We start from the raw sequence: 15894 nt of genomic DNA, 5'->3' as shown, positions 1-15894 counted from the left end.
GCGAAGCCAGTCACTCCCCAGAAATAGTAGGGCCTTTCTCAAAAGCGTTACGAAAAACAGATGCGTGAACACAGATGTTCAAATCCCTTCCCATATGGGACTGCACCACACCCCGGTTTTATCTATTTTAATTTTTTTTGAATGCCAGGCTTAATATTTCCTGTATGAGAAGTGCAAACAATTCACAGATAAACTAGCTCTCTTTGTGAGTTTTTGGTTATTTGGTTTTTTTTAAAGAAGAAATTTGAACCTTTTGATGGTGTTGGACAAAAGAAGTTAAAGTTTTGGCTCTCCATGGCTTAGACAATTTAAAAAATTTTCTTTTTTATCTGTTTAGAGGAAGAAGAGAGTACTTTTTGTTTCCAATGCAAATGAAAAAAAATCTTCCTGCAATCAATTGCAGATGAACTGATGCCACCAATTCAATGCTGAATGTGTCATTTCTAATAATGACATTTATTGACCACAGTGAGATTATTTCAGAAACCCTCTTGATTTTTTATTTTTTTTTCACTTAACGCTCAAACAGAAAAATCCTGTCATGAACCCGGCCCTCAAAACACCTGTCTTTTAAACCTAGAGTCAGTAATCAAAAGTTTCCTGTCTGGCATTTGCTTCCAGGTCTAATTTTTACTCTCCCCTCATTTCCAGTAAAAGCAAACCGTGCAGAGAGTCACTATGTGGATGCTGCTCAGGAAACTCTAGGTACCACGGGAAATGCGTCGCACGAAACTAATCAAAAGCTGCACGGCTCATTCTCCCTCTACCCTGCTACCACCCGTTCTGATCACTTCTCTGCTTAATAGAGGTACTAGATGAGTGAAAAAAGGTGAAAGAGCCTCCCCATTGCCTGCACAGAAATTAGAGGCTTCCTTGTCTGCTAATGATGGAGAACATGTGAATCAAAGAGACGAGGATGGGGAATTTGGTCTGGGCTAGCAAACCAGTGTCTGCTCAGCAAGGAAGGAGGGCAGGAACTGAAGTTTAACAAATGATGGGGGAAAAAATAAGTAAATTATAATTTAAAAAAAAAAATGTTAAAGATGACCCCTTCCTGCCTGTTGCTCCATCCTTCCTCAGGGTCCGGGGAATCCTCACAAACTGAGTTGCACTGTTCAGCACTGTCAAGTTAGTAGCATGAGAAATTCCAGCTTCCTGCCTCTGTTCAGTCACCGTTCCTTTGGCTCTCTGGACACTACAAATTGACCTTTCCTAGTCTTGTGGCCTTTGGAAGCCACGGCTTGCCTATCTAGCACCTCTACTACGCAGCTAGAGAAGGACTAATCTCAGCCTGTCCCACCAGACGTAGGGGATACGGGTTCCCCTCAGCGTTGACATTGGCATTGTGAATGGTTCTGTTTCTAGATCCCATGGGGAACAGATAGCTAGAGCTGAGGGTTTCGTACGAGCAGTGTTTTCCTCTTTTTCATCAAGTTGACAGTTGTTAGGCAGCTTCAGAGAATTCCCAGTGAGCATCCCTTAGTACACCCATCTAACGGCCATAAGGGTACACCGATACATACGTTGTATTTTACTTATGTGTAAGTACGTCTACTTCCAGCACCTGCACTGGAGGAGTCTCTTCCCCTGCCCCAGACACTGCTTCTCAGCAGCAAACATGCACCTTCTTGAATTAGCAATGCCCGGAGTTTGCATGCTGTGAATGCTGGCAGGTGAACCCCCCCGCAGCCAGGCAGCTGGAAAGCCCAGTAGTGGCAGGGCACTGAGTGATGCCGCATGTTTGTGAAATTGGATTTTTGCATGCTCTTTTTTGGAGTCCGTTTTAATTCTTAAAATCACCAGTCTCTGTCTCCCTCAGAAAGCCAACAAACTACAGTTTTAACAGTATAAAACTACAGTTTTCAAAGTATATGTATCTCTGATTTTCTCCATTAATTGTTCCAACTTGTATCTTTTCTTTTCTTGCTATTTTTTTCCCTGCTGGCTATTTTTATTACCTGTCAGTCTAGAGGCTAGGGCTCGTGCCTGAGACTTGCATGTACCAGAAGCTCGGCAGCAGTGCGGTAAATCCCATCTCTGAATGGGTAACACAGAGACAGGGGGCATCATCTAGGTTTTGTAATAAGCAGTTCTCCACGGTAGGAAATTCCCTTGTACCTGGATAAATAGCCTGAATCTTTGAGTTTAGCCTCCTGCTATGTTTTGAGGGTGCTGTGGCCTTCCTTGAAGTTTATCCTTGAAAGGTCTGTTTAAATATTGGCTGATGATCAGTTGCATAGACAGCATTGCAGTATGTTTCCAAATGACAAAGATTTGGTCAATAGCTTAGCTGAAAAAATCATCCTGTAGTGTGTCTGCTGTAGTAGTTGACATCCCTAGTGTTTCCATTTGCCAGGTGAGTAGTTTTACCTGTGGAGGTGGAGGCGTAGCACAAGCAGGGACTCCTCGCCAGAGAAGGGCTCCTTTCAGTTGCTTCACATTGAGGTTGATTTTGGCAGAGATTAAAACAAGCAGTGATGTTTGTAACGCTGTCCTCTCACCTGTCCATGTCCAGTTCTGTTTTCTGGAAAATCAGCCACTCTGATCTTAATGTCTTCCTTGCATGTCTTCCTAGGCATGGATTTTTAATTGGTAAAGCCAGTATAAATTTTTCTATTTTCTACTGAATTCCTTCCCACTGTGCTCCGCATTTCATCTTTCCCATCTTGAGTTCTGCAAGGGAAAGGGAGGATGAAACAAATTATTATCTCAAGATCTTCTTAATCCATTGGAAACCCTGAGAAGAAGGATTACAGACTGTGGTTCTTCCAGTCAAAAAGGAGTCTTGAACTTTGGAGCAGCTACAAGGGCATCTTTGTTACCCGCATCCATCCTCAATGTAGCGTTATACATACTGTGCTTTAGTAAAACAATAGGTTAACTATGAAGGGACATAAAAATAATCCAAATGTCTTGTTTCCCTGGAACCTTGGGCTGCCTGCTTACAATCCCCCACTGTACGAACTCCTAGGGGAAGATGCCAGCACTTTGATGCATCTGAGGCTGAGTGCTAAACGCCTTCATCTAGGATGCATATAACGAAATAACACTAAATGATGCGGCAATCATGGAAAACTCAATGTAGGTAAATTAATAGAAAACTCCTTAGAAGCCGTGGTTTCTTAATGTACTAAACCAATACTCTCTAGTCAGTAAATGCAATAATGCATGCATATTTAGACAGGAATGTAACTATTCCAAGCCAGATTATCAGGTGTATCATGTTCTGCTTTATAAGAGACTTGCCTGGCGTCTACTCAGAGCGATGAAGGCATCACAGAGAGCTGGCCGTGGGAGGGAACGGCACACAGAGCAGGGAAGGAAAGGTGTTTGCAGAGCCCTTGCCTGGCCTGTGGGTCTGGCTGTAGTGTGCTGCTGAAGTTTCGGAATAATCAGTCAGCTTGAGGATGCAATCTAGCTGTTTTCCTTTTGTCCTGAAATGCAAAACAGCTGAGCTGGCAAAGAGCAGAAGCTTGCGGGGTGATGCAGGACATGTCTGATGTGGTGTTTGACAACGCTCAACATCAATTTGGGGAAAAAACATCTGTGTGCTAGGAGGAGAGGGGCGATTGCAACAGAATGCTGCAAAATACCAAAGGCCAAGGTTAAAGATGTGTGTCAGGCTCCAGTGTCCCTTCAGCCACCCGAGGCCCCACGCTCAGCCAGGTTTACGTGGTGGCTGTGGGGATGGTGCAGCTCTGGTCTTTCCCGTTAGGATTTCAGTGACTGCCTTCATCCCAAGCCTAACACCGTGGTTGTGGATGAGGAAGAGCAGGAGGATTACTCACCATGACATTGATCAGCTGACCTTTTGTTTTCCTTATGCCCGCATTGCTCTACTTCTAGAAACTCCATTCTGTGGGCTGGATTCACCCTTACAATGGCTTTTCTGAAATCACTGGAGGCAGACCAGGCTTGAGCCTGGTCCTCTCTTGATTTCTGCTCTGGTCATGGCAAGTTTTCCACACAGAGATGTATTTTCCTTTCCTTCATCTCTCCAGTAACTGATTTCTGCCTCTTAATCACACCTGCAAATAGACTGGAGCCCAGCAATAGTTGCAAAGGCTGTCATTCACTCCTGGCACTTCTGCCTGGGTTTAACAAGCTGTTCTCATCTGCCATGAGCTCAGCACAAACTCTGGGTTAAAAAACAGCCTCATTTCCCAACGGCAGATAACCTCTGTCTCCTGGCCATAGGTTCTCAGAAGAATGGGACACTGTTACTGGTTGAACTGGTGTGCAGAGGTGGGTCTGAGTCCACGCTAGCCCAACTCAGTTTGGCTAATGTTTGCTGCCTACAAAATGAAAGGAGAAAATGAAACAGTTGCTGAAGCCTGGTTTAAAATTAATGACAAGACAATACAAGTGATACTTTTTATTGATCCAAAATTACTGCTAATGTAATGAATCCATAATTTTTAAAAGTGCTGATTTAATACTATAGAGGACAGTGGCATGAGCCCCAAACCAGAGAGTTTCAAACAGGAGCTCAAACCCCCAGCATTCTAAAAATGCTGATGGCAGCTCAATTGAAGGTTAAGTCTCATCTGAAGGTTAGCATTTTGCTGCTGAGTGCTGGCATGTTGGGCCTAAATGAACCTAAATGCACAGCCCACTAAAGCAGTGAGCATCTTTCTATCAGCTGTGGGACCATGCATCGGTCCTTACGTGCTCATCCAGCCCAGGCTCTCATTTTTTGACTGGCAGCAGAGAAAAAAAAACCAGTTTCTGTCCTTTGTAAAATTCAAGTCAAAAGCTGAAAGTTTTGTAAATCTTCCCCAAAGTCAGCCTGGGAACATAATTTTTTTGGTATCGAATATGTTGTTAATAGGTGCCAACTGAAAGCAGTTATAAAGACCTAGGGGCTAAAGCACACTCTATAATGTTACAGCCTCCCATAATCTTTGTCTCTGGTTACAAAGCCACGGTTTCCCTTCTCTTGCCCCTGGCATGAGCAGGGTGCCTGCCCCATGCTCGCGCCGCTCGTAGCTGTCACAACTGCAAGCTTCAGTTCATGCTGTCGTGTGTGGCTGGGTTACTGCTTCCCTCATGCTCATGTCACCAACACTCACACTTCTCACCCAACCGAGGCTCATGTACCATCTACTTGAGTGACATCTAAATACCGCTTCTCCGAGACACTGCGTCACTCTGCACAATGTTCTAGTTGAACGAGAACATGATCTTGGATTAGCTGACAACATATATCTCTCTCTCTATGTCTGTATTTCTTTTGGACTCTTTCCTACCAGCTCCTGCAGACCCCAACAGCATTCTCCTCTGCAGGGATTGTACTTGCATGTGATTCCAGGTGTTGTTTCCAATGAGAGAGTTGCATGGCAGAAGGAAAAATTCAATTAATTGTTCATGTTGTCTCATGTTGTCTATGTTAAAACAAAGAAGCCGCATCAGGTGTTAGGTTTTTTTCTGAGTAGTGAGTACTCAGGAACAGAACCCACCCAGATCTTAATTGTTTATCAAATTTCTATGAGATTTTTTCATGTGTAGGTGTTGCAGCTTATGCTATCAGGCTTGAAACTCTTTGCTTGTATTCCTCACTGAATTTAACGCTTTCTTTTTTTGCCTTTTGTGATTCTTGCAAGCATTTGCAGGGCATTTGTTGTGGGAATGGAAAAGGGCCCCAAAGAAAAGGGTCCTCAGGGATAGACAATGGCTTTTATGCTGAGGTAGGTGATGGGAGCAAGTCAGCAGAGGATGAGGCACAAAGAGATTGCTGTGAATTCTGGATGGTGGTGTGTTGCTGATTCATTTTTATAAAACTTGTTTTTAAAAACGGCAGGTAGTTCAAAGTATTAGTACTACTGAAATGCGGTAGATTCCAGGAATATTCTTCTGCAACATTAACTAAAATAAAGAAAAAAAAAATTCCAATTGGGCTATTTAGGATCAAATAACAAATAAAATTCCAATCTGGTTTCTAGTCCAAGAAACAGAATGAGAAATTCTTTTAAACCTTTGGCTCATCACGTACAATGATTTTGGTAGCATTAGTGACTAAGGCTTACATCCAGAAAGGTATTTAGGCACATGCTCGTTCTAGATTCCTGTGTGGATTTGTAGCTCTGCTGAACAAACGTCTGTTGGTGCCATGGCTTGCAGACAGACCCTGCAGGTAGGCAGCACTCTGGAGATGAAATCTCCAGTACTTATCTGAATTGAAAATGCACCATTAATTCAAATAATTCTGATTTTCTAACTTGGTTGTGAACAGATTTTATTCTTCCTCAAATGTATCTTTCAATGTGAAACTGTGGCCCAGCCAGTGGCCAGATAACTCTGCCCTACAGCCCAGGAGCTACTCTCCCCATTCCCTGGGCGCTGCATCAGGGCAGCGGTGCCTTCCTGGGATCACACCCTGCCACTCTGGAAAATGCTGCCTAAGCACCTTTCCCTCCCTGTAAATGTTCAATGTCTTGCAATGTAAAGTGACTTTGTAAAAATAGCACCTTCTTACTCGACAAATCTGCTTCCTCTGTGTCTTCTGAGTCACGTCTTCTTCCTTTACTGACAAAACCGCATGTCTGTTCCCATCAGCACAGCACAGCTGATATGGCTGGGGAAAAGTGAGCTGCATTTTGCTTTGCTTCACGTATTGGCAGCAAAGTTCTGACTGAAGGACGCCGTGCCAGTTTTGAAGGCAAAGGAGAACTGTTTGGCTCTGAGTTTTAAGGTGGCGTTGCTGAGAGACAGCAAAACCCAGGTCTGTGGTTGGTGACCTGGAAATCTGATGTGGAAATCAAAATTCCTGCAAACTGAGCCAGAGCATTGGCAGCAAAACGACAAGTGGCTACTGCAGCGGTACAGAGTATTGGGAATTCAATCTGTGTTTTTACTCAGTTTTGGTTTACCTACATATAAAATATTGGCTATATGTGCAAGTGCCTTGCACTGGTTGTCTAACCTCTATTAGTGTATTTTCATAATCAACTGCTATTCAGAAAATATCAAATTATCCAAAACTATTTGCAGTTTGATTTCCCCAGTGCTGTCTCTATGAAGTTTGCCTGTTCATAAAGATTCACAAATTCTTTCTGCTTTGCGATTTTCATGTGAAAATTCATCATCTTCATTTAGGTGAAAGTTTTTAATCACCAATTTCAGAATTTGGAAAATAATTAGAGCTGGGTGGTCAGCGGACCATTTCTCGGTGAGATGATCTCTGCTTCTGGAGGGATCTTCTTTTCAAACCATAATTACAAGGTTTTAAAGAAGTTGGATTCTAATAGAAAAAGAGCAATAAAATGCCATATTTGGAAGCTGTAAATTTTTTCTTTGCATGTTTATGACACCCGTAGCAGACCTACAGGTAGATGTTAGCTGGCTTTTAGGTTGAATCTTTATAGGATACAAAGGAGTTGCACATTGAAGTGTTCGTATTTAAGTATTTAAACATCAGACAGGAAAAAGTGGAACTCTTTGGAATATATAAAAGGGGCAGATCGTGTTTGAAGAGGGAGGAAATACAGGAGCTGAAGAAAGGGAAAGGGCAGGTCTGAGCACCAGAAGTGAAGTGTTTCAAAGAAAGTTAAAAATCTAAGATAAAGGCGCTTTTTTAAACTGGTATTTTCTTACTAGCTGTAGGGTTTTGGAAGGCAGCTGTGAAAGATAAGCTTCCTCGCTTGTGGTCGGAGCTGATCAGTGATTTAAGGAGTCATAACCTCATCGTTTAACGTCATTCTGTCCCGCCAGCCCTGGCATCCCACAAGGGGCTTCTGTTTAAGTCCTCATTATTTTCTCTTTCTTAATAATCATTCCCATTTCACTCATTATGGCGGAAACTTTTCTACAATGCTTTCTTTAAAAAAAATAAAATTAAAAATTTAATAAATAGTAAAACAAACAAACAAACAAAAAAGCCAACAGCAAAACTACATCTCACTGCTGCTTGGAAGTGCTCTTGGTTTCTAATGGCTGGTGGGGAAGGACTGCGTGGTTTCCAGAATGACTCCTCCTGCTGTCTCCTTTTTGTCTTTGTTTCAACGTGTTTCTCTGAACAGTCAGAAGGTCAGTTTGAAAGATCGTGTCTTCTCCAGTCCCCGCGGTGCTGGCACCAAAGGGAAAGGCTCTCCACAGGCTCAGGGCATCAGGAGGTCCCCCAGTGCTGACCAAAGCATCGAGGACAGCCCAAGCAAAGTGCCCAAGAGCTGGAGTTTTGGAGACCGCAGCCGAGCCCGGCAAGCTTTCCGCATCAAGGGAGCGGCATCACGGCAAAACTCAGAAGGTGAGGGCTTGGGATGCCATGCCGGACCCCAGATCCTCGGCTGGCCCCCACATCCTCTCCCTCTCCACCTAGGAAGGGCATAGCTGCCAGCTGGGGTGCGTACATAGGTCTCCTTCCCCTTCTAGTCCTTTAGCTTGGAGTATAGTAAGAAATAAGAAACCCCCCTACTGACAGTCATGGTCATGCATATATTTATATATGTATAGGGATGGGGAAAGGAGGAAGAGTCAGGCAGCTAGAGATGGATGAGAGCTGCAGTTGGCATTGCTGGATGTCACCTTAACACGTCTTGGGAAATGCTGTCATGTGGATGCTCAGCAGATTCTCTCTGGTGTTTCCCCCGGGGTTGCTGTTTGCAATCTGACTTGTCTTTCCTTGTGCGGCACCAGCACGGGGAATAGTAACGTGTCGTCTTTATTCCTCCCCCTCCCAAACTCAGAAGCAAGCCTCCCCGGAGAAGACATTCCCGATGAGAACAAAAGCTGCAACTGCGAGTTTGTCACAGAAGATTTGACGCCAGGATTGAAAGTCAGCATCAGGGCAGTGTGGTAAGAGAGGGGACGGGGGGAAAGCGGGCCAGAAAAATAACTAACGGGGGGGAAAAATAAATGTAAAGTCCAAGCAGAGGTGGCAAATGCTGAAATGTCTGTGCTGCAGGCTGTTTTTCCCCTGGGTGGCCTGCCCTCCTTTACAGAAAATTCTGCCAGAATTTTTGCTGAGGGAAGGAATAAGTGGAGAAACAGGAAAATCCCTGCAGGGATGCATCCAAATGATCGTTCTCGCCAGCTTTGAGAATTAATGCTGACATCTATAAAAGTGGTGTAGAGAGGACACTCACACAGCTGACAGTCCAGGGGGCACCGAGGACCCCCCCATCTCAGACAGGGCTTCAGCCCTGAGCCCCCATAAGCCCCTTCCCCTCTCCTAGTGCCGCATCCTCTCCCAGACCCACAGCGCTGGGATTTATTCCATTTTCCTTCCAAAGCAGCTCCCCGTGGTGTTTTTTATCCACCACTAAGCAGGTCAGGCTGCAGTCCAGGGACTATATGTTGCCTTTCCTCTCCGTCTCCTGCAGCATTATGAGGTTTCTCGTCTCCAAGCGCAAGTTTAAGGAGAGCCTTCGGCCCTATGATGTGATGGATGTCATCGAGCAGTATTCAGCCGGCCACCTGGACATGCTCTCCCGGATTAAAAACCTTCAGGCCAGGCAAGAAACCCCTCTCTTTGCTTCATTTTTTCACTGCTTTTTGTTCATTGTGGAGGTGTTGCCAGGAGACACTTTCCTTTGCAGCTACAACTTATTCTTTTTCTTCCTAAGAGAAAAGCCTCAAGGAAAACATCAATGCTTGTGGCTGGAACCCACAGGGATGAGCAGGACAGGGACTGAAAATGGTGGTTATGCCACTAAAATTGCCTCAGTGCCCACCCCAGGACATACACACAAAAATCACGGCTCATCCTCCTACTTTACTTGGGGAGTTCCCATCATTATAGAATATCCCATGGGAAAGGCAGGTGTGGACCTCTGTGGTCATTCTGGTGGGATGACAAAGGTCTGGTGCCCCAGTTTTAACGCTGATGTGGCTAATTTGGGAGTGACACAAATTAAAATGTGGTGTGCTGGTTGTGACCCTGCTGCTGTGGGTAGAGGGAGCAGAGAGGAGGCAGCAGCTTCCTCCTGCTGCTGGGATGCTCAGCTGCTTTGGGTGGGATCCTTCCTCGGATGGCACAGCCTGCTGAAAATGTGTGCAGATGGGGATTTCTCTTCCAAGCCCACCACCACAGGCATGGTTGAGCTGAGCTGCGTTTCAGCTTCTGTGCTCAAACTTTAGGAGCAGTTAGTTTCCATAGGGGAAGAAATGTGGAAAAGGGACAAATGGAACCGAGAAAAGCATTTAAAATTTAATTTTCTCCTGAAAAAAAAAACCAAACAACCAAAACCAGATTTTGTCCCCTGAAGAGAGGATCTGAGCTAAACTTTTTTATTTGACCACTCTTCCCTCAGCCCTGATGTCCCACGATGAAAAGGAGACCCCAGACCCCCAACACCCCCCGGCTGTGTCGGCTCAGCACAAGTAGCCCCAGTTCTGCTGAGCTTGAAGGACACCCAGAATGGAGGCGGGGCTTGGCCGTAGGCTACCTCCAGTCAAAATAATACATTATTTTATTTTACACTGGGAGAACAAAATTATTGCCCTTGATGGCTGTGGCAGCCCAGCTTCCTCTGGAATCCACTGGGGAAGTTTTCCTTTCATTTCAAACTTATCTAGGTCCCTGGCAGAGGCAGCAAATGTGCAAAAAAAAAAGTGTTTGGGTATGCAAACAGCTAATATGAATCCCAGGAATGAAATAGGAGCATTGTCTTAGGAAAAAGAGGAATCGCTTTTCTGCCATTAATCTCTCAGAGACCGTTTTAAGTCTGCTATTTTTGATGTTCCAGCAGCAGAGGTAACGCTCTCAGTGTTGCTGCACGCAGTGTGTTTCCCAGAAGGTAAATTCTCCCTTGTGATGGAGACGAAAATATCGCGGAGAATTTCCTCTCTTTGAGCCTCTCACCCCTGTTCAGTATGAATGCAGTGATTATAGATCCAAGACACGTAGCTGAATCTGGAGGGGGGAGAGGAGGAGGAGGAGGGGATTGATATTTCCTAATTTTAATAACCTGAAATGAGCTCCAGGCTGCCTCCGCAGTGGGTGGTGAGCCATTGGGGTTGGCATCACCACTGGCTCCAGGTGGGACACCCAAGTTTCCAGCACCCCAAGCTGGTGTAGCAGATTGCCTCACCATCCACCCAAGTTTCCCATTGCCAGTCCTTCAAGGTGATGTGCTGCAGTGACAGAGTAGTTTGGTTGGATGTTTTGGGTTGTTTTTTTTTTGCCGGGGGGGAGGTACGGAGTTACAGTTTTCAAAGACCAAACTGAATTCTCCTCTTAGTTGTACCTGTGGGACTGCAAGGCTGAGGCTGCTGAGGCTGGATAGGCTAGGGCTGCCATCTACCCCATTGTAGGGAGGCCAGGAGGACCAGGAGCTGTTTCAAAAGTGTGAAGTACCTGGATTTGGTATCTTGGGCTACCAGGCAGCTTCACTGGTTTCACTGTCCCCACCTAGCAGGAGATCAGCGATGGAGCAGAGCCCTGCGGGGCCATCCTTTGAAGCACTCCTCATCATAGCCAGATGGGCACCAGGAGGTCCCATGGCTGATCACCTGCCCAGTACAACTGGAAGGGGCACCCTGTAGATGAGGTGTGTGCCTGGGGTGGCCGTGGCCAATGCTGGGCATGACCAACTGATGCTAGACGCACAGTGCACCCATACGGTGGAGCCCAGGGAGGTTGTCACGGGGCGTGTTGGGGAGCAGATATTTTTATTTCCCTTTCCTTCAGCAATCAAAGCACTGTGTTCTCCCTGCCAGCTCAGCTCGGCAGGGCTGGCTGTGACCTCCCGTAGCCAGGGCTTTGGTGGATTAAAGCTGCATTGAAGCAAATTTCTGGAGTGTTTACATGCACTTTCGTCTTTAATCATTAATGCCTCTGTCACTGTGTCTGTAATGTGCTCTTTTCAGTGTTGTGTTCACACTGTCTCGTGTCTCATCCTGACACCTTGCCAACCATGGATGTCTCCCATTCATTGAGCTATACAGTCCTGCAGCGTATCTCGCCGACTCCCAATGGCTCATGTTTTTCTGAACTAGCAGAGGATGTATTATCTAGCACTGGAACTGGAAGGAGAATGAATCTATGTTGTTTCGTATCTAACTGCCTCAATGGGATATTGCTACACATATGCAAATATATTCCAGAGGGTAAAGCATGTTGCCTATTATATCTGGGGTGGGGGGGGCCTCCTAATGATGTTTCAGTGGTGCCGAAGTCTCCAAATCTTACTCCGAGGTGGGTAAGGCTCTGGCTTTCACCGACAACCAGGTGGTAGGAGAGAGCTTTCTGTTTCCAGCAGAATATATTTTCAAATTCTCTCTCTCTTTCTTTCTCTGTCGTTCTGTTTTTCAGTTGTTTCTTTCTGCAACTTTTCTGACCAACTTTTCTCTATGTGTTGCTTCATTATGCATTTTGCTGGTGTCTTTTTTCTTATTTACTTTGCCAGGATAGATATGATTGTGGGTCCCCCACCCCCTTCAACTCCCCGGCATAAGAAGTATCCAACCAAAGGACCCATGTATTCTTCCAAAGAATCTCCCCAATACTCGCCTAGGTTAGGATTCACCAAAATGCCGCTTTCTCTGGATTTTTCATTTGCTTAATGTCAAACCCCTTTCATTCCAGTTATATGACGGCATTTATCACCTAGCAGTGCAGCTTGCTAAATCATGACTCAGAAGGGCTTGCTACTCTGGATATGCTCTGATTTACTTTCAGTAATGAGCTTTCACACTAGGCAAGCCAAAGGAAAAAAAAAAAAAGGACATTCATACAGTCATCAGTAACCATCAGTCTCTTCAACTAGTGTATTTTCTATTTTCAATCTTCTTCTAGGTGTTAGAAAGCAAAACTGTATCTTTTTGACTCTATCTATCTAATTGTATCTATGTAAAAGGTGAAATATTTACCCACAAAGCCAATAGAAACTGAACAACCTGCTTTCTGAAAGGTTAAACACTCCACACAGAAGCAAAGGAGCCTCTGCAGCTCTTTGAAAGGAGTTTACTTCAGTGGGCAAAGTAAGAATGAAGTGTTTCACATCCGATGAACACAGTGATCTCTTTGTCTGGCTGATGCAACTGTACTGACCAGGGAGGAAAAAACCTGTGCTAAAATGTTACACCCACGGGACTCATATTAAAAAAAAATAAAATCCTGATTTTGCAAGCGAAAAGAAGAGCAGGCGTCAAACCAGCCCTCAGGCGTGCAGCAAGATTTTTCTGATTGCCCTTACTAAGTTCTTGCCTTAGGTAAAACTGTTCCTGAAGCTGATGCCATGAGAGATATATTCAGAATTTTAGAGCATTCTGAGGTCTGGGCAGCAGGGCCATGAGCTGAGCTGTATTTTCACCTTGTATTGAGACCACTGGAGCCTGAGGCAGGTACAAATATTTGCCAGAACGTCATTTTCTGTGCACAAATAGTAGGTGATTTTTAAATGCAGCAAGCTTAGCCTCAAATATCTTTTTTTCTAAATATACTTGCCCTCCCTAAGAGCTAATACATAACAAATCTCTTGATTTTTATTTAAGCTGCTCTGAGTAATCTTCGCTAGAGGAATGTGAGTAAAAGGAATATTGAAAGCTTACCTTTTCCCACTCAGCTAGCTCATAGATTAAAAAAAAAATTAAAGAATTTTCCAGAAGCCTCAAGCTTTGTGCTTGGAAAAAAAGTTGCTCTCAGAAAAGCATTTCTCTCATTTCTCCTCCCGGCCAAATGATGAGGCCCAAATCTAGTCTTTAAACATGAAATAACTTTCTTATCTGCAGAAACATTTTGATTTTAAAATAAAAATACATATTCAAGTGGTTTTTATTGCATTTAACCTATGTGCAAGAAGCCTTCACTGGAGGCAAGGATTTAATGTAATTCTGGGGGAGGAAGCCTCAAATTAGGACAGACATTGTATTCCATCCGAGTCTATTGCTATATCAGCTTAATGTTAATGACTTCTCTCTCCCCTGTTTTTGCAGTTTCTAATACTGATGGCCAGATTAAAAATCTGTTCGCACATGCCCACTAGACTCCTGGGACATTAAGACTTTTAAAAATAATTGCTCCCTTTTAAAATGAATTTTCTCATTTCTTCTTTATCAAGCTGTGACTGAGAGGCTGCAGAAAGCAGCAGAGTACAGAAGGCTGCTGAAATCTCTGCTCCCACCCATGGGCAGGCTTATGGTGTGCTGAATTTTTGGCAGTTGCATCCTCCCACAGACACCGGTGGGACTTTGGAGGTGCCCGATGGATGGGGACCAGAGCTCTGAGCAGCCCCAAGCCCAAATCCAGAAACTCCAGGTCAGGCTGTGCTGCTGCCACGGGTTCCATCATCTCAGCGCCACGTGTGTCCATGCCATGGGGACACGTGCTGTGGGGTCCCCGTGGGCTGCACCAGCCTCTCCTTTTCAGCCTGCACGCCCCTGTTTTAGCCAGAGAAACCACACCAAGTGATGTCCCATGAGCTTTCTCGACCCCGTGGGTTGCCTTGTGGTACGCTAGTGACAAGGGTCAGTTCAGCCAAAAGGTTTCTGCAAGTAGCTCCCAGCAAAGACAGCTGGTTACCACTGGATGTCCACGGCTGTGGTTTGGCTGAAGGTGTTTGCTCCACGCTGTATACACAGACAATTTGGATTAAATTCTCTTGATCAGCTGATTTAACATAAAACCAGGTGCGACCTCAGCTGTAATTTTTAGACAACAGATACTGGTCAAAATATGTCTAGAGCAAACTTTGTTGCCAAATGAGGAGGTAAGTAGCCAGTCCTGTGACATGGATGAAGGGGGTTTGGCTTCAATGCCTGGATTGTGTACACAAAATTATAAGAGATAAAGAAAAAAAAAAAAAGAAAAGAATCAAATATATATTCCCAAACACTTCATTTTTATCTTCATTTGAGCCGTTTGACCTTTTGATGTCTGCTTCTGGCCCGAGGGTGACATATTACACCTCTTTGCATGCACTGTTAGCATGAAGCATAATGAAGCATGAGAAAACCTGCACTGTGGCTGATGCAAGACTACATTTTTTTTGTATCATTAGAAAGAAGGAAAGATATCAAAGTTCACTTTAAAGAGCAACCCCCTTTCTCTCTCCCTCTCAAACTAAGACCCAGCAGAGCCTATCAAGGACAGCAGATGGCACAGTTTGTCACGCATCCTTAGAAATCTCTGAATCCTCTTCTGCCACACAGGGGAAAACACAGGGCTGACTCTTCCAAAGCCTCAGCTGAATTTTTCCCTCTGCACATGTGTATTTGACACAGCCAAAGTAAGTGTCAGGAATACATAAGGCTCCCACGGGGTGTAGTGCAGAAGTGGGGTTTGGCATCTCAGAAGATTCATGGTCCTTTGTCACGCATTAGGAACATAGGCTGTCCCCTTCTGCTTGCAGAAGTGGAACATGTTCTCTGTTCTGTCTTCTTCATCTCTTGAGCTTTGTTGCCCAATCGGAACAAACCCTCAAACTCTTTTATAACGGCTTTGCAGTGCTCAGCCAGGCACAGGTGGGTTGGGAGCTCGTGAGGGAATTCCTCTTCTATCAGATAAGGCACAAATGAAATCTTTGCTGAGGGTAGGAGCATGCTTCTCCCAAGGGAAGAAAAGGGGTGAGAGATCTTGAGCCTGGTTTCTCTCATCAAGAGAGAAGGACTTGGTTCACCACCTTCTCCCCTCTGTGCACTGAAGTCGGTGGCCCACAGCTGCCCACCACACTGTCCTCCGTGCAGACCCTGCCTGCATGGCGAGATCTGCCTCCCTGGCTTCTCAGAGCTGTGGAAGATTACCACCTCAGGAGTCAGGACTATGTTATGGACATGAAGGGAGTGGATCAAGCAGGAATTCTCCTGGGCTCTGGTATCAATGGTATGTGGGCACAGGCTTCTCAATGCTTTATGGGTGAGCTCTGTGGAGGGCCTCAGTCCTGCTTTTAAATCACAGCAGGTCTACAGGCAAGTTGTTTCCAGCCTGAAGATGATGGAAGAAGTCATTTCTCTTCTATG

General features: G+C 44.9%; 1 protein-coding gene across 3 annotated transcripts in view; it reads left to right on the top strand.

Moving 5' to 3' along the window:
* KCNQ2 (potassium voltage-gated channel subfamily Q member 2) overlaps positions 1–15894 on the top strand; it is a 77612-nt gene that overhangs the window by 47669 nt on the left and 14049 nt on the right. The window contains exons 12-15 of one of the 3 annotated variants that reach the window (XM_055722807.1): positions 8019–8242; positions 8682–8790; positions 9318–9449; positions 12345–12452. In XM_055722807.1, coding sequence (XP_055578782.1) covers positions 8019–8242; positions 8682–8790; positions 9318–9449; positions 12345–12452 — 573 coding nt within the window. The remainder of the gene's footprint in view (positions 1–8018; positions 8243–8681; positions 8791–9317; positions 9450–12344; positions 12453–15894) is intronic. The other 2 variants (XM_055722808.1, XM_055722809.1) reach the window with 2 other exon arrangements.

This window comes from Falco cherrug, chromosome 10 (assembly GCF_023634085.1).
Source record: "Falco cherrug isolate bFalChe1 chromosome 10, bFalChe1.pri, whole genome shotgun sequence".
Taxonomy (NCBI): Eukaryota; Metazoa; Chordata; class Aves; order Falconiformes; family Falconidae; genus Falco; species Falco cherrug.
The sequence above is the reverse complement of the archived record's forward strand: the minus strand, read 5'-3'. Positions and strand labels throughout refer to the sequence as shown.